The 19,880-nt window shown below is 35.9% G+C and overlaps 1 protein-coding gene across 1 annotated transcript; it reads right to left on the bottom strand.

The window, feature by feature from the left end:
• Positions 1-14,108: 14,108 nt before the first annotated feature.
• On the bottom strand, positions 14,109-18,904 carry LOC144564597 (putative disease resistance RPP13-like protein 1). The gene is made up of 2 exons (XM_078314204.1): positions 18,509-18,904; positions 14,109-17,924 (listed from the first exon to the last, which is right to left on the bottom strand). Exons 1-2 carry the CDS (start codon positions 18,818-18,820, stop codon positions 14,109-14,111), a joined length of 4,128 nt encoding a protein of 1,375 aa, XP_078170330.1. The 5' UTR covers positions 18,821-18,904.
• Between the last annotated feature and the right edge of the window lie 976 nt (positions 18,905-19,880).

Genomic DNA, 19,880 nt, shown 5'->3' with positions numbered 1-19,880 from the left:
TAAAGCCGTGAAATCACAACTTCTTTTAACAACTTCCCTTCCCTCCTTTGCTCAAATTACCACCATGGTGGAGCAAGAAGAAAGCCGACGGCTTGCTATGAGTGGTCCACAAGTCGGTGGCAGGGAGGGACACGAGACTCATAGCTTTGCCACAAAAAACCCCAATTTCGAAAAAAACCCTAACTTCCCAAATTACTCAAACCGATCAAGTATCAAGGGAGATAGATGCTCTCACTGCAAAAAGGAGGGTCACCAAGCCGAAAAATGCTATTTTCTTCACCCACATCTCAGGCCGAAGTGGTGGGATTCAAAGAGGGGAGGGGGAGACATGAAAATGGCGGACTGGAATGAAGGAAAGAAGAGAAAGAAAGGGACTGAGTCGCGGACTGAGTCGCGTGGGGGTTTTTCTGCTCAAACTGAACCCAACCGGCCAATAAAAATGATTGGTTCAAGTGAACCAGGGTCTAACCCAGATGGCGCTGGCGGGTCAAGCGGGTCAGATCCGATGCAGCAGTTTTTTGAGCAGTTCTCTGTGTGGTTCTCCAAGAAAAATTCAAACAACACTTGTGGTATTGTCTCTAACTCAAATTATTTAAATTTGTATAATCAAATAATTATAGATAGCGGTGCCACTGACCATATGTTTGGAAATAAAGACCTTCTTACAAATTTAGACATGGCAAAAAATAATCAATTTGTATTAGTGGCCAACGGTATGAAAGCACAAATTAATGGTGTAGGAGAAATTGATATTTTTAACAAAAAAGTTCATAATGTTCTATATCTTGATACATTCCCTATAAATCTAATTTCCGTAAAAAAACTAACATATGAGTTTAATTGTGACGTAATTTTCTCATATAAAAATGTTATCTTTCAGGACCGGGAAACCGGGAGAAAGATTGGGGAAGGTTTTCTTGAAAATGGACACTATCTCTTGAATTTACAAGAATTAAACGTTTGTGCTTCCGCTAAATCTATTAACCAAGACATTTGGCATAAGAGGCTTGGGCATCCTTCCAACAAGATTTTAAATAGTGCACTAGATTTTTCATTTTCAAATTGTGTCAATTGTGATATATGCAAGTTGGCAAAACAAACAAAGCTTCATTTTTTCCAATCAAATAGCAAAAGTGAAGCATTGTTTGATTTAGTTCACTCCGATGTATGGGGTCCGGCCCCAATTAACTCTTATAATGGATTCAAATATTTTGTTATATTTATTGATGATTTTTCTAGAACTACTTGGTTGTATTTATTAAAATCAAAAGATGAGGTTTTCAATTGCTTTCAAGAATTTCTATGTCTCATAGAAAATCAATTTGATGCAAAACTTAAAATGTTTAGATCGGATAATGGAACGGAATTTGTAAACAAAAATTTCACAACGTTTTTTAAAGAAAAAGGAATCATACATCAAACTACTTGCATAAACACTCCCGAGCAAAATGGAGTGTCGGAAAGAAAAAATAGACATCTATTGGAAATGACACGTGCATTACTATTTCAAAATAATGTTCCAAAAAAATTTTGGTCGGATGCCATCCTTTGCGCCACTCATTTAATAAATAGATTACCAAGCGTTATTTTACAAAATAAAAGTCCAATGGAAATCCTTTACCAACGAAAAATTAATTTTGATTATCTAAGAGTATTTGGTTGCGTATGCTTTGTAAAAATTAAAAGAAAAGATAAATTTGACTATATGTCAACCAAAACCATTTTTTTGGGATATTCCTCATTTAAAAAGGGATATAAGTGTTATGATCCTATAACAAAAAAATTATTTACGTCTAGAGACGTTATATTTTGTGAAGATAAGCCATATTTCAAAACAATGGAAATGAGTGAGACACCACATGCAAGTGACCAAATAAATTTGGAACCAACGGTACTACCTCATGTAAATGACCAATTAGTTACACAAGATAATGACCAAGAGGTTGAGACAAGTGTTGTTGAAGAAACAATAGAAAATATTGAAACCAATGATAATGAGATAGAAGAAAATCAAGAAGTTAGACGGTCCATAAGAACACCAATACCGTCCACTAGACTTAGAGACTATGAGACCTATACGGTGCAATACCCTATACAAGAATTCATATCATATAAAAATATTTCTTCTTCTTATAATGCATTTCTCACCTCCATTGAGAGAACACTAGAACCAAATAACTACTAAGAAGCCATAATTGATCCGGTATGGTGTGGTGCCATGAAGGAAGAACTAAGAGCTCTTGAAAAAAATGGGACATGGGTAATTGTACAATTACCAAAAAACAAAAAACCCGTTGGTTGCAAATGGGTATACAAAACCAAATATAATAGTGATGGTACCATAGAACGGTACAAGGCTAGATTAGTTGCCAAAGGGTATACTCAAACATATGGAATAGATTACAATGAAACCTTTGCCCCGGTAGCTAAAATGAATACCGTTAGAATTTTATTTTCTATTGCGACGAATAACAATTGGAATTTGTACCAAATGGATGTAAAAAACGCCTTTCTTCAAGGAACACTTGAAGAAGAGGTATATATGAACCTACCACCCGGCCATAAATTGGAAAACAATTCTAATTTAGTTTGTAGGTTAAATAAATCGATTTATGGATTGAAGCAATCTCCACGGGCTTGGTATGGAAAACTTAGCTCTTATTTAATTTCTTGCAAGTTTAAAATTTGTAGTGCCGATCATTCATTATTTATTAAAAATGATGGAGAAAATATAACCCTTGTACTAGTATATGTAGATGATATTATAGTTACCGGAAATAACGTAGAAGAAATTAAAAGAGTTAAAAGCCAATTAAAGGAAAAATTTGACATCAAAGACCTTGGATATTTAAAATATTTTCTAGGAATAGAGGTAGCACATTCAAAATTGGGACTCTTCATCTCCCAAAGAAAGTATACTTTAGACCTCTTAAAGGAAACCGGTAAATTAGGATGCAAACCAATCTCTACCCCAATTGATAACCGGCATAAATTAAATGATGAGGATGGTGAACCAATTAAAGACATAAACCAATTTCAAAGGCTAGTTGGAAAGCTAATTTATCTAACGGTCACCCGTCCGGATATTTCTTTTTCCGTAAGCCAAATTAGTAGATTCATGCACTCACCAAGAACTCCACACCTAGAGGCAATAAATAGAATTTTAAGGTATTTAAAGAAAAATCCCGGCAAGGGAATTTGGATGAAAAACAATAATTCTAATATCATATGTGGCTATTCCGATGCAGATTGGGCTGGAAGTTTTGATAGAAAATCCACTACCGGCTTTTGCACATTTGTAGGCGGAAATTTAGTCACATGGAAAAGCAAGAAACAAAACGTTGTGGCACGATCTAGCGCGGAGGCGGAATATCGTGCCATGGCGTCAACCGCATGCGAATTAACTTGGATAAAACATCTACTCAAAGAAATAGGCATTGCTTGTGATCAACCAATGAAGATGTATTGTGATAATAACTCCGCAAGACATATCGCATCGAATCCGGTATTCCATGAGCGAACCAAACATATAGAAGTGGATTGTCACTTCATTAGAGAAAAAGTTCAAGCAAAGGAAATAGAAACACCATACGTTAAGAGTGAAGATCAACTAGCGGATATCCTCACCAAAGGCTTGGACCCGAGTTCATTTGAAAAAATTTCAAGCAAGCTAGGATTGTATGATATATACATTCCAAGCTTGAGGGGGAGTGTTGAGAAATAGGATCTAGGATCTCAGATTAATAATCATTATAGATCTAGAAATAGAAGGCTATGATTAAATCAAGGAAGTAAAGGGGCCTCCTTGCATATATTCAACAAATAGGTATACTGTACATAGGTACAAGGTACAAACGGTAACAAAACAGTAGCTTAGATGTTTGTAATATATATAGGAATGGTAACAGTGTAAAGAAGAAGAAAAAATGAAATAATTGTTTTCTCAAAATAATCTCTCCTCAGAAATTGCATAAATTCAACAGATTATATATTATTTTTTATCCGGTCCGAATCGGTTATAAAAAAAATGTTCTTGTAACATTCCAATTAAATTAGAATTTACAATTTTTAATAGTAATTCTGATGAAATCAAACTAGTACAACATTATATATATTTTAGAAAAGTAGTCGTTCACTTTGTTGCACCTTCTAAGACGGCACCAACTGAGATGATTCAATACCTTAAGTCATAATACCTTTTTATCTCACCAATTTCAATTTTCACCGAGAACGGCGAAGTTATTTTATATATTATATTATTGTATTATTTTGGATTTAAGAAATCCAACGCCGATTTTTTATCATCTGCAGCGTTTAAAAATAAATAAATATATGACATCGCTTTTGAAAATTTTAGGAAAATTATGACGTTACAGTTCATAATGGCATGATAAATTATTATTTTTTTCTAAAAAAGAAGCTAGAATACTATGTATGTGCAACATGAAAGGATTTATCGCTGTCATGCTCTGTTCCGAAATTTTCCAAAAAAATATTATAATCTTTTTGTTTTTTTAATGCTACACAAACACAATACACATAAAAGCTAAAAAGTTAAGCCCTTCACAGAAATCACCATACCCTTTTGCCCTTTATTTGACGAGCAAAGATGCAATCACGTGATTTTTTAAGAAGTATTCAGCGGATGTACTTTTTTTAGGATTTTTTAAGGGAACTCATTTTTACAGCGTGATTTTTAATGCGTACAGTGTTTGAATTTTTTACGAACCAAAATGCCTCTATAGTGAAGTAATAGAAAAAGAGGAAACAGGACAGGAGATGAGCTGGACAGAGGCCTTTTGGTCTATCAAAAAATCGAACGATGTACGTATCAAAAATTACTCTGTAAAAATAGTTCCCTTTTTTAAGAAGGGATCAGCAGATGGACACTTGAATCCAAAACAGAAGTCATCGTATGGAATATTCTGCTCAATATAAATCGTATCCAGTGGATTTAACTTTTAAGCCAATAATAAGTGGCGGATACTACAGCTGAAAGAAACAGTTGTTTGGTTTGGACTTGAATTAATACCCCTTCCAGAAATCAAAGGTTTTATTTGTATATATATATTTGGTTCTTAGAAAGAATGTAAAGCCAAGGAGGGAAGCAAATCTGCTTCTTTTATTGAGAAAAGGAGGACCTTCCTATTCTTCAATTCGAACCGTTCAAAATCGATCAAACGGCTTTAATTATATTTATCTTTTATACCAATATAATATATTAAAACGAATCAGATGTAATTGAAGCCGTTTGATCGATTTTGAACGGTTCGGATTGGAGAATAAGAGGGTCCTCCTTTTCTCAAGAACTAGGCTTATGGTGGTTTCGACTTCTCTCCAATTGTATTAAAATTGGATTTTACTGACGGAAAAGTTTCTCGTTATATTGCTTCTTTTGAGATTAAATTCAAAGATTTTTTTTTAATATCATTCTGAGATTTTTTTTTGGCATAATTAATTAGACTTAAATTGTTATCAAATTACAGAAGTGAAGCTAGAAAATTGATACCGAGGGGCTGAAAAATATGGACAAGATTACAAAATTTTAAATTATAGAAAGACCTAACACCCTTTGTCCTTACTAACAAATACAATTAAATCCATCTAATCTGAAATAGACGGTTGAGCATAACCATCTAATAATTAAAATTAATGAGAGCAGTCCAAATTGACTGGTTAAATATCTACGGAAAATAAAGTTGAACTAGCGATCGAGTGGTGAAGCTCATCAAGAGTTCATCAAGAGTTACGGTGAGCTAAATTTCAAAATCTATTGAATTTATTATAAATGTCAGATTAAACTATTGAAATTGATATACTTCAGGAGTGATGTGTATGCATGTCAAATTTATAAATTTTTGAATTAGTTTAGTATAAAGTCAAGCGGTCAAAAAATAATGATATGTCAATGCATTTAATTTTTTTTTTGACAACTCGATTTTATACTAAATTAATTCAAAAATTATAAATTTAATATGTCAATGTATTTGATTTCAACAATTCGAATTCACCATTTAAAATCATTTCGATAGATTTTAAAATTAAACTCACCAAATAATTTGTGATCTTAACACCCTAGTTCTAGTCCGGAAAATATTTATTTTTGTTTTTTGTTGAGTGGTATACAATAAACGGTGATTGATACAGAATTAGAAATATATTATTCTTCTTCTGTTCGAGTTATCTAAGTTCGAATTATCAAATTTGATCTACTTTGAAGGAACAATATAAAGAAATATAAAGAAGATGTAGTGATCAAATTTGATTATTCTTCTTCTGTTCGAGTCATCTAAGTTTGAATTTATTTTTGTAAGCACTCTGATTTGAGTCACGTTCCGTGTAGTGATCATATTATATTTTTACGTACCGGTTGTGCTATGATTAAATTGGGATGGACAATCACAGCACATTAGTTACACAATGACTAATCACGTTTAACTTTTTTTTTTCATAATTATAGTACGTGTTGTAACAGTCTTGATTACACGTGACTTGCGAGACCACATGTCATGTGGTGCTGTGATCAGACTAGTTCACATGTTGTGCTATGCCTATCAATTTTCTGAAGAATGGCCATGACACTGGATATGTGAGTCGCAACATGTGACCGACACATGTGCCATGATGTATTCGGCCACGACGCGACCTTTTAACATCCTAAGCGAGGTTATGTAATATGCATATTACATATTGTCTTGCTATATAAACTCATATTTCAATTTTTAAAGTCTAAATAGTTAAACTGAAGTATAGGGGTGGCAACGAGCTGTTAAAGAGCGAGCTAGGCCACATTCGTACTCGGCTTGTTAGTGTATCAAGCTGAGCGAGCGAGTTTAGATTTTAGGTCCTGAGCTAAAACTATTGCTCAAGACCGACTCGTGACTTGTCCGAGCGAGCCGAGCTAGCTCGTTATTAACTTGGCAGATTTATAATTTTGTATATTTTTTTCCTGCTATATCTTAAATTTTCATAACAGATCTTATCAATTATGGCTAAAATAAAATAATATTTATATGACTAATTACTGAGGAATGCTCTTAATTCAATTGTAATTAAGCAAATCAACTACTATAAATTAAGTTTACAGCTAAATTCATACATACAAATATATCAAAATCCTAAATTCATACAAATATATTCACAGAATAAATTCATGCATACCAAATCAAACAAATTCATACAAATTAACTTAATTGCTTATAATTAATTCACACATATTTCATATAAAATTACCAATCAATTTAAACACAGTCCAAAGTGCAATTGTCATAACACTGACTATAACATTCATAGACCATAATATCCCCAATCTGAAGTGAATGGATCCGATTAAACAATTAAACTATGTATATTAAATAGCTCGTTAACGACCGAGCTGGCTTGTGCCGAGCCAGGCCATACTCAAACTCATTAATTCTGGCTCGAGTATGTAGCGAGCGAGCTAATTTTAACTCGATTCACTAACGAACGAGCTGTTACCGATCAAGTCACGGACGAATACCAAGCGGGCCACGAGTCACCAACTTTTTTGCCAATCCTAAACTGAACCATTCAAAATGATTGAAAATGTACTTGCATATAATTTTTTTTACTATTCTTTAGATAAATAGAAAAACACTTTATTTGAAAATTTTGAATCATTCAAAAACAACAATTTCCTAACTATCTAAGAAAATAGTAAATTCTCATAAATTTAAAAATAAAAATAAAAATTTATAACACAAATTAATTCGTGCATATGACCATAGCCGCACTCATAACACAAATTAATTCGTGCCTAGCCAAGTTAATGGTTAATGTTGAAACGTGGCAAGATCAACGGTCAATTAAGTGACAATATAATTTGCGGCGAAGGTGAAATTAACACTTGAGAACCGCTGTATTCTTGTTCCTATATAGTTGTTGGAGGTATTTTTTAAAATTTTATAAGAAAACAAAATTTATTAATGACGTCAATATTAAATGTTCATAATTTTTTAAAAAGATTTTGTATCCATCATAACTTGTAAAATAATCAATTTTCCATAATAACATCTTAATATCTAACAAACAGATTTAATTTTCCTTCACATCGGAATATGAATATGAACTTTTGATGTATTTTACATAATTAGACTCCGGACTACTAACACCTTATTTGGATGGAGAGCAGAGGAAGGGAGGGAATGGAAAGAAGAGAAAATTTTCAGTCGAATCGTGTTTAATTGACATAATTATGTCGGAGGTGAAACGTTTAAACTTATATCATTGTAATCAATAGAATCGGTTTCCCTTCTAATTTGAAATGTAACGGATGTAAAAGTTTTTTGTTACAAATGTTTTTAGAAAATATAACACAAACGTCAAATCCTATATCTTACCTATATATTCTAATACAAGTTTTTTATCACAAACCTATAACAACCATCAAATTTCTCATTAACCTTCTAAATTTTAATCAACCAAATAAGAAATACGACAGAAAGAAAAATTTAATTAAATTTTTTCCATTAATCATCCAAACACAAAAAAAATTAAATATATTAATCTTCTTTTTTATTCCATTTCATTCCCTTCTATTTTTGACCTCCTCTTCCTTTCTCTACTCTTCATCCAAACAGGGTGTAAACATCCGAACAATTTCACATCAAAACTCAGAATTTTAAGACCAGTAAAAAAAAAAAAAAAACAGAGCACTATTTATCAATTAACTAAAAAGAGAGAGAGCCCATTTTATCAACTACTCATGAAGGAAAGAAGAAAATGCACGAGCCAAAATAAGCTACAGGAACTTTACAGGCTATAACACAGGTATCAAATAAATAAGTACTCACAACTACGAAGACCCTTTTAATGATGAAAATTTTGTAATATTATAATCACAAGCAAATTGAGTAAACATCATAATCTAAAAAAAAAGTATATATGTGGATAACATACCAACACTGCAACCAGATTGCAACCAATTGTTACAGCAAATCAAGATCTTCGACATCCCTGTCGGGCTATCGGATGGAATCCATATCCTCTGCATTAACGCACCGTTTGAGTAAAGTTTTTGGACCGTGTGATCTAATTTCGAGCCAATCCAGCCCACGCCTACAACGCTCGGGGCCCTTTATTGTTAGTGCGGATTTAAAATGAACGGTCCAGATCTTATTTCAAATGGTGCGTTAATACAGAGGATACAAAATCGTATCGACTATAGAAACAAGGATTTCGTTAATAATTTCTTTCAAAGGTTGTGTCTGGACTCTAGAGTAAGCGAGGAAGAAAAGGAGACTAAGCAGAGAACTAATGCAAGAGAAGTGACAGCCCGATTTAGCAGTTTCCATTCTCAATTACTCTGCAGAGGAGAAATTCCAGCCTTTGACCATTTGTCTTTCAAATTTTCATTCTTCATTCCACTTATATGTTCTCTTCTTTCATATACCTTCCCACCAATAGAGGAGACTAATAGGAATAACCAAACCACGTCTACAGAATGCCAGTACCATGTTGCTTCAAAGCCAACGTAGAAAAGCAAAGTCTTGAATTCCTTCTTGTTCAATTTAAATTATGTCTAACTGTTAAGGGATACATCATTTAAAAAAGAGTGTATATTTGCCAAATTAACTTTTAAAATAATTAAATAACAGATTTAATGAATAAAAGGGGATAAAAAAATATTAAATTTTTATGGGTATATTGAAAGCTTTGATGGGTACTAAAATTATTGGCAAATGGTATCAAGTTTCTACCATTGATGCATATATATGAACTGATGAACATCTTTATATCTTGTACTCAGCTGTAATCTCTCTTTTTTATTCTTGACATTTTTTTGTTGTTTTTTTAACACCTCGAAAACAATAAATATATTCAAGGGCTTTATATTGACCTCGACAATATTTTAGATACCTCTTATGAAAATTGAACATGCATCTCATAGCAAAGTGACGAGGCCTATTAACAATTAAAGACAATTCTGTACATGTTATTTTTCGTAGTCTTATTTATGCATTTTTTTTTTAAGAAAAAAGAAGTACGTATTTGGTATTCCCACTGAGTTTTCATTAACAGAAAAACCATTATAAGGTCAACAGGTACCACCACTATGGTACCAGCAAACAGATAGTTCAAAGCACAATAAAACCAAGCTCAAATAAGATAAAACCTACCACATAGATCCATAACAGAACACAAAACATAAACTAAACAACACTTAGAACATCCAACAGAATATGCATATAAACCCTTAGTAGTCTTATGTATGCATTTCAGCGGAAAAAAAAAATATTATTTTGGCTTTTGAACTAATCCAATTTAACTCGAAATATATGTTCAAATTATCTCAAGTCTACCAGTTTATAGTTACAAGTCAAAACTCAAAAATACTCCATTTCATATTGTGAAAGTAAGAATTCTATGAAGCACAGCAGCAGCATCACCACTAACTTGGCCTACCAACTGCTACACCAACGCTATATATAGCAATTGCCTCAACTTGTGTCCCAAATCCACCTCTGCCTGGGTCTCACCTCGTGTCACACTCAAGCCTTGGAGCGAGCCGCTATTGCCATAGCTCCAGAAAGGCTTGGAGCCACTATCGTTGCTCCCTCCACGCATTTGAACCACTTCTCATAGATTCTAGGTGGCTTTGTAAATGTTGTAATTTTACCCTAACATGTACTGATATAGTTAAGCAACTGTTGGAAGGATGGCCCCAACTATCATGCCATAAAGACAAAGCTGTAAACAATACAATGCAGAGTGCCATACTTGAAAACAATATCGAGCTGGTGAAGATATTCTTAGAATACGATCATAATTTGGCATATAGTAAGCATGAACCAACAAAACTTCCATTCACTGTTGCAGTGCAAAAATGCTATATGTCGATTGCAAAAGAGATCATGAGCACTTGCCCTGACTCTGTTTATACTCCCGACAAAAATGGGGATAATGCACTCCACGCTATTTTATTATGAGAAAACCAAATTTTATCGACTACATACTCAGAACATCCCAGCTTTATAGGCTTATTAAGCAAGCAACAATGGCAAGCTTCCCATAATTAATACACTGTCAAGCTGCTTAATAAACCTAGCAAGCTGGGGTGTTCTGAGTATGTAGCCGATTAAATCTGGTTTCTCAAATAAAATAGCATGAGTGCATGATACCCATCATTGTTTCGAATATAAACAAAGTAGGGGCAAGTGCTCATGATATCTTTTGCAATCAACAGATAACCCTTTTGCGTTGCTACATTAAATGAAGTAAGTTATGTAGATTCATGCTTGATATATGTCAAATGATGATTGTATTCTAAGAGTATCTTCACCAGCTCGAGATTGTTTCAACTATAGCTCGGGGGGTTTGGGTCCAAACTCGGTCCGGCTCAATTTATGAAGTCAGCAAAGCCAGTTCGAACTCGGCCCGTCCAATTCATGTTCAATATTGAGCCTGGTTTGGACTCAGCCCGTTCACCTTACGATCAGTTCAGAAAAGTCCGTCCAAATCACATGTAGTTCAGAAAAAGCCCGTCCAATTGACATACACTGAAGAAACCTGAAGATAAGATTATGCAACCACAAAAAGAACACAAAGAAAAACTGTTAGATGCCAATTTTAAAAAGATCGGATCTTCAAATAAATTGAAGATATCTACAGTCAATCAGAACATCTTTAAAAAAAGAGTATCAAAGCAGTCAACAAATCATAATATCTCAAACTGAGTTCAGATAAAATACTTCAACTCAATAATAGGAATCATTTTGTAACACACAAATTAGAAATGCTCCAGCTGTATATAATAGAAGTCAACACATACAGCTAGACAGATGGATTTTAGGAACACAGGAAATTAAGTTAAAAGCAAAATCAAAATAAATCTCTCTTAAAATCCAATAAGCAATTAGATTCTGTACTTGTGCTCTATTTATTAAAAAGAATCGACATTTTGAAGAGAGACAAACACAAGAGTTGAAGAAATATACATAATAACATATAATTGATCCAATCAGATATTACAATATTCCAGCAAAAAGACTTACAAAAATAAATAAATTAAGAGAAATAACCAAACGAGGCGGATCTTTTGCAACAGATTTCATTATTTACCCTAGTTCTATCATGTACGACAGTACGAGAGAAATAACTTTAATTTTTGCAACAACTAATTTTATTTACCGAATCAGATAGAACGAGGGAGAGAGAGGAAGGGAACGGTTACCAACAATGGAGAGGAGCAGGGAAAGTGTCGAGAAGAGGGGTCGGCGCCAAGGTTGCTCAGGAAGGGTGGCGCATCTCTAGGATGAGCGGTTTGGTACCTCCTGGAAGCGAAGATCGGAGTCTGAGAGAGAAGGTGAGATCAATCTAACCTAAAAAAGGCGCAGTAACGGACTGAGAGAGAGGTGGCGGCGGAGAGAGAAGGGAAAGATCCTTATTTGTTGAGACGTGTGAGGACTGAGGAGGCTCAAATGGGCTGTTTAATAGTTGTTCACTCTGTTTGTATTTATTAATTTTAACATGAACCTAATTTCAATTTCAGGCTTAGTTCGTATCATAACTCGTTCAATATTTAACTTTTCGGCCTGTTTGTTCACGGCCATCATGTTCACCTAGCAGGCCTGACTACAGCTCTCTCCAGCGGATTGTTTCCATTTTTGTCTTGATGGTATGATAGTTGGGCCGTCCTTCCAACAATTACTTAACTGTACCTGACAGTACATGTCACGAGAAAATTACAGCATTTACTAGTGGACTTCACATAACGGGCGGAGCTGGATTTGGGACTCTCAAGTAGAGGTAACTTGGGAATTCGTACCCTCTGAGATATCTCAAACTTTGCATGACTTTATGGATAATCCCAACCGTTAAATACGTTCCGCAAGAATCTCAAAGCACACATAATACTGACCCCCTACATTACCTCCCGAATAGGCACCGGACACGTTGGTCACGCGAAAGTTGAGATATCTCAGAGGATACGCACTCGTAACTTGGTATGGCCGTAACCATACGAATTCACATCCTCTCCAATACCTGATAAGAGAATCTTTTACAATTACTAGATCTGAACCGTTCTTTTTAAGTTGGAACGAATCTCAAAGCCCAAAATACTGCACTCCGAATACCAAACCGGTTGAAATTTGTTCTGAAACCGTTCAAACCGTAAAGTGAGGGTCATCCTCTGCAATACCGGAGAGGATACGGATTCCTATGGGACTTGGGAGGCAAAGGTAGTGGTGGCCAGGTTTGTCTTCTGACTTTTTAACTGTCCTTCATTTCACAAAACGAAATGAGTACTTTAGTTTTGTCTTCTGACTTTGAACTAGCGGACTTCAGATAATTTGAACAAATATTTCGAGTCAAATTGAGTTAGTTCAGAAGCAAAATAATAGTTTTCTCAACTGAAAACCACACGTAGTCAAACGGCTGAGTATTATCTTCAGAATAAAAAATGGCAGATTCAAAATTCGATACCTACTCTTGGGATGATTTGAGGACTTTAACCTTCACTCATACTTAAAATAAACAAAAAAATAAATAACTATGTGATGAGGTTCCAGCTTCTAATATTTTTAAAAGAGAAGCAATTGACTCTTAGTACGTGCTCGTGTAAAAAAAACTATGAAGGGGATTTCTCAGATACTTCAAAATCTGCCTTCTTTTGGTTCCTGACAACAAAGCAAAACAAGACTGATTAATTATCTGTGCCAAAAAGATGCAAGGAACTAACATAAAATGCAACCTTAATAAGCCAGGTATATTTTTGGTTTATCCTCTCAAAGTAAGGCATTGGTGAATCGGGTACCTAGGGCTATGGATTGGTCATTGCACCCCAGGTTGTCTTTCACACCTATGCTTTTCGGTTCAGATTGTATTAGTGATTATTATTATTACCTTTTACATATCTCAGTAACCTGTCAGATAAATTAATGCCCTTTCAGCAAATATTGTTTATCTGCCAACAGGAGCTGCAAGTGGATCTCAGTATACAGCCGTAATTGTTCAGTACCAATACCCAAGATATCAACCATTTTCTTTTTTTACGTTACAGAATACTAGTGTGCCATAAAAATTAAGAATTTGACTTAGCAAAAGATGTAAGGCTAGTACTGACCAGAAAACAAATGACATATCTTTCATGAGTGTACTGTAACACCAGGTATATTTCTGCATTGCTCCTTCAGTCCCTCACTGCACCGGTACACAAATAGGCTCTTGAGAGACACCGGGAGGCCTTTGAGTGGCAATGCTGAAATTTTTGGGCAGTCAGAAACCCACAACTCTTCCAGACTCACCATACAGCACAACTCAGAAGGCAGTGATTGTAGATTCACGCAATTGATGAATTTCAGTGTGCGAAGTGAGACCAGGCCTTTGAAATCCTTCTCATGTTCCATGATCAATTCAGTTGGCTGCTCATGTTGGCTGAGGCTTGAGAAATCGATTGCGAGGTGTTCAAGCAAAGCAATGTATATTGCAAGCATATCAGTAAGGGAAGATGAATTAGATATGCTTAGAACTCTGAAAGATAAGAGCTCCCCTAGCAAAGTAGAGAGAAAAGCTGGACATTTGTTTACCGACAAGCAGTTAAGCCCGGTAATGGATCCAATTCCGGGTATCAAACACAATTTTTCACAATTCTTAATTATCAACTTCTTGGCTGAGTTGCAAGACTGGAGATTTAGAACTGATAACTTGGGGCTCCTTACGACCTGTAGTTCAGCCAAAGAACTCAAGTTCAACAGCAACCTGGACATTAGACCATCGGTCAAGCCACTAACACGCAAGGTTTTAACTGATGATGGAAGGAGACTGGACCTGTTTGTTTCGATTTGATCATTTGATGGTGTCAGAGAAGAGAAGAAATCGGGGCAATCTATTACTCGCACATCTCTGAGGGAAGAAAGCTCTGTGAACCCTTCCATTTTATTAATTTTAAGACTAGGGCAATCAACTATTGTTAAATGCTCAAGCAATGCTAATGATGTAGGTATTTCAAGCAAGCATTGATCATCATCAACCGGATCTATGGGTAAACACTTTTTTAGATATAATTTTGAAAGAGAAGGTAGCTCAAGTAGCATTAGAGATAGTTGCTTGCCGGTAACACGGCATAACTCGATCAGGAGCTTCTTGACCGAAATAAACTTTGGGTAATCCAGCAGCTGCAATTGTTTGAATGAAATTCTTTGTTGGAAGCCATCCCACAAGAGTGGTGTGATGTTTGGACAATTTTTCAAGTTCATCACTCTTATTTTATTCAAATTTTGGTACACTACTTGAAAAATTCTCACAGCAGTTGCAGCACCTACATGCTTGATTTTCAAATTCCCATATCTTAGGTTTATCAACCCCAAATCTCCAGCTCTATTCACACTTACACTTGTTAGCTTGTCAGTAAATGGTAGAGGTACTGGATCACACAACATATGGCAGTTTTTGATGGTGACTTCTCTCAACAAACAAAACCCATGCTTTCCTTTAAAGGGTAACTCCTCTAATTTTTCACAATTGGTTATAACAAGCCGGGTCAAGGAAAGAAATAATTTCTCACCATCTGTTGCAACCCATTTTTTGAGAATTGGCATGTTCACCATCTCCATGTGCTCCAATGCTGGGAAGCCGTTTACCACAGAAGTGCCATAAAATTGGTCTTTGATTTCTTTCATGGCACCTAAATTAACCAAGTGTAGCTTTTTAAGACAAGGTAATTGTCCAAGAGGTGGAAGAATATCCAAAGCTTTGCAATTCTCTAAACTCAGATTCTCAAGAGAGGTTAACCACATCTTAGCATCAAACCAAGTAGGTAAGACATTACCTCCATAACCACTGACGAGAAGCTTTCTCAGGTTACCATGTGGTTTAAGACCTTCTAGCACCTCTCTTTTCGCAACAAAGCCAGACTTTGCCCTCTCCTTTTCCCATATCAAACATAGGTTTCTTAGGTGCTTCTTGTGGGCAAGCCTCGCACCTCTAGCTTCTTCCTTGGTTTCAACATTTTCAAGACCAAATATTCGCAAAGAGCCACCAAGCTCTCCTAAATTCTTTAGCTGCATTATCTCAAAGCCGCTCACTTTTCTCACACGAAACTCGGCTAGTTTCTGCAAAGATGATAGCTTCCCAATATTTGGTATCATAGAATGTAATTCTTTCTCTGCCATTAAACGATGCAAGGAAATGAGGTTATCCAAACCTTCTGGCAAATCTGAGAGGTGTTTGCACCGACTAATATCCAAAAATTGTAGGTGGTACAGATTGCACAGAGATTTAGGCAATGGTTTACCAGCTTTGGAGGTGCTTAATGCAAGATAGCGGAGGTGAATTAGGTTCTCAAAGTTCCATATTAGGTGGTTTATATCGTAATGCATGACAGTTAAGCATAAGACACGCAACTGTTTTGCTTCTCTAAATACAGTTGTAAATGTTTTTGCAAAGTATGGATCGTACTGGCCAATTAACAGAAGGGTTCTCAATTTTTCTATCTCTAGTGAACCGCACACCTCAACAAGTTGGTTTTCAAAACTCTCATTGCATTGCAACTCCTTGCTTTGTTGGTCCTTACCATATGCAAATTTAGTGATAATAGATAAATGACGAACAGTAGCTGGGACATCTCTTATGTTGGACCCATCAATACATAAGCATTCGTCCAGAGAAACCATTTGTGCCAGGTCATGCATCAGATCATGCATCATGTATTTACCATGAAAATGGTCTTTTTCAAAAAATGCCCAATCCAACAACATATTCAAATATTCATTCCCTATCTCCTCGACCCTTTTGCCCTGCTGCATAGGGATGAAACCTTGAGCAACCCATAAATACACCAATTCTTTACTATCAAAACTATATTTCTTTGGAAATAGCGAGCAATATGCAAAGCATCGCTGGAGTGAGAAGGGTAGATGGTTATAACTCAATTTGAGCGTGGGTATGATATCACCATCATCTTGCAAAAATTTCCAAGCATTGGAATTTAAGATCCTCTTCCAATGTACAACATCATGGTTTCTTTTTAAAAGCCCGCCAACACTTTTAGCAGCTAATGGGTAACCGTTTAGTTGTTTTGCAATTTCTTTCCCAATAAATTCTAAGTATTCGGAATTCTCAATTTTCACTGGCCCAAAAGCACATGCTTCAAATAAGGACCAAAACTCGCCATCATTTACACCATCCAATTGGATAATTTTTTTTGCACCAAGCTTTTCTACAAGCGAATTTTGCCTAGTCGTTACCAAGATAACATTACCCTTCTTTTCACCAAATCTCATTGGAGCCAGTAGTGTCTCCCAACATTTTGCATCCTTCAACTCCCACATACCATCTAATACAAGCAAAAACCGACTTACTTTCTTTAATTTTTCTTCAAGGATCTCTTGAAGCATATTTAAAGAATGAATCTCGGCATGTCTGTCTCTGCTAAAATGCTCCAACATGTCATGTGTAACGCTCACCTCGTCAAAGCTAGCAGAGACAGAAACCCACATTTGTAGATCATAGAGCTCTTTTATTCTGGGATGATTGTATATATGTCTGGCAAGAGTAGTTTTCCCAATACCCCCATTGCCAACTATTGGTAAAACCGAGATAACTTCATCACTGAAGCTACTGCTCAAGAGCTTTAGTATATGTTTTACCTCTCTGTCTCTCCCAATCATTTTAACTGTGATATATTTGGTGGTCTGGTTTTTTTCTGTTGGTATCTTGTGAATTTCCTCACCAATAGAATGGAGGCTTTCTAGGTTTAGCCCCCGCATCACACTATCACCAATTATATTAAACTTCATAATGATTTCTTTAATTTGAGATGAGATTCTACTTCGGTCAAGCCTGATTCCTTCGATCTTCGGAGAGGTGATATCAGCCGGGCTTCCAAATCCAAATCTGGAAGCAAGGTTAGCTATAGAAGTGGTGACAATTTGGCGAGTAGAGGTTACGGTTGGTGCCATTACCTGCGCATATTGTCAAAAAAGTTAGCAATATCTTGGGAGCTCATTAACACAGTAACCGGTAACAGGATCTCTATCAGAATGATCTAACTAATATATAATTATTGTGAAACTAATCCACATTCCTAGAGGAACCAGAAATGCCAGCCCGGTCAGGCTTGGTTCACCGCAAACAAGTTGGGGTCCTTTCTCATTAGTTCCAGTATCGGGTCTCAGATCATTTTGTTTTGGTAATTTTCAGACACGAATGATCATGTATCAATGTAAATTTAAGCAGTCCTTTTCATATTAATCTCCTGACACCAAGCACTGTTGTATACCGGCAAGAATAACACAACAAAACCATTATATAGTACTTAGCAATTCTAAGAGTGTATTTCTTTTTTGTCCATGCCTAACTAGTAAGAAATAGTACACGGTGTCCCGAGCCCACCAGACCAGAGGCCTCTATACTAGAAGTATGTAACAGACTAACAGTACAGGTACCTAACCATCTAACATGACCGTTCTCAACTGGATACACTGCTCCTAAAATAAAAGAAATAAACAAATCTCAAATTCAAACTACATTGTCATCTATCTCTCACCTGCTGCTTCCCAGGGCCCTCGACCTGTGTCTGAAGCCTGTAAAAATCCAACTCGTCCACCAAATCCTCCGCTGCAAGTGCGACATACTCCAGTTCGTTGAGGCACTTCGCCAGAGCCGTACTTCCGATCTCCCGGCGGCCCCTGGCGGCCTCCAGCAGCACGCTGGTCCTGTTGACGTGAGTGAGGAGCAGCTCAATCTCCTCCCGGAGATGCGCGCGCGAGGCCCAGGCCTGGAGAGCAGTGTCAGCCAGTTTGTCGAAGATCATTTGCACGACCCAGCCAGCCATGGCCAACGCCGTCGACGGATCCATTGGGGAAATAAGAGAGGTTGAAAGATAAGAGTTGAAGTTGGGGGTTTGATGGGTTTTGGTTTTGCGAGAGAGAGAGAGAGATGGGAGGGACGAGGGGTTTGACTGTTGGAGAGATTATGGTTGGTTGACCTTTTGGTGAATATTTAAAGTTTTGGCGGGATCCTTTGTGGAAATCATAGATATTTGTTTAGTGTTCTGAGATTCTGACATGATGATTCCATTTAGTGTTGTAAAAAGGGTCGATTAGTTGTTGGCGGCAATCAAACTGTTACGGATTTTTCTAATTAATCGGCCTATTATTTTCGATTATGGCTGATTATTACTAATTAATCACGTAACAGTATTTTATTCGTCTAACGAACGCATACTGTTATTTATAACATTGATTCCAATAGATTTATCAGCTGAGGATGTCAGGTCAGTAATATTATGGTATGAAATACTATTTCTGTAATTGCTGCAGGAAATCTGCATCAAGTTTGAAATGCTTGCAACTTCGTCAGCCGGCCGGCACATGTTGACCGTCCAAATGTCCCGAAAATTCAGATCATCTGTGGTTGATACGAAATGTAACACACGATGCGCGGTTGTTCCTCACATAACGTCATAACCTCATAAAATTTTAGCATCTGTAGTAGATCATAGTAATAAGTTTATTCATTTTAACCACAATTATGAATTGTTAAATGAATTGAACTGAACTTTTTGTAATTTTTCGGGAAAAATATCTTTCTTAAAACTTCTAAATTTTGATATATTTATATTATAAGTGAGGCTACGGTACTTTGTTCAAATTATTCGTGAGTTTCGAATTTATATCTTGGGAATCTTTCTATCTTTCCTAACTAAAGGGTGTAAACAGAGCGGATTTAGAGCAGATAATGCTAATACCATATCCGTATCCGTCTTTCAATGAGCGGATATGGATATGGATAGTAAACGGATATCAAAATTTAAAATCATATCTGTTTTAAACGGATACAGAGCGAATAATCTATAGATACGGATTCGGATATAGATACAAAACGAATAATTGAGTTATGCACTTTAAGATACAAAA

The sequence above is a fragment of the Carex rostrata genome, chromosome 13, assembly GCF_964058835.1.
Source record: "Carex rostrata chromosome 13, lpCarRost1.2, whole genome shotgun sequence".
NCBI lineage: Eukaryota > Viridiplantae > Streptophyta > Magnoliopsida > Poales > Cyperaceae > Carex > Carex rostrata.
This window is presented reverse-complemented; position numbering and strand designations above follow the sequence as displayed.

Coding starts and splice junctions, on each gene's coding strand:
- LOC144564597 (XM_078314204.1), bottom strand. CDS start 18,820: ATGGATCCGTCGACGGCGTTGGCCATGGCTGGCTGGGTCGTGCAAATG. Junction 17,925..18,508: donor AGGGCCCTGGGAAGCAGCAG/GTGAGAGATAGA, acceptor CAATATGCGCAG/GTAATGGCACCAACCGTAAC.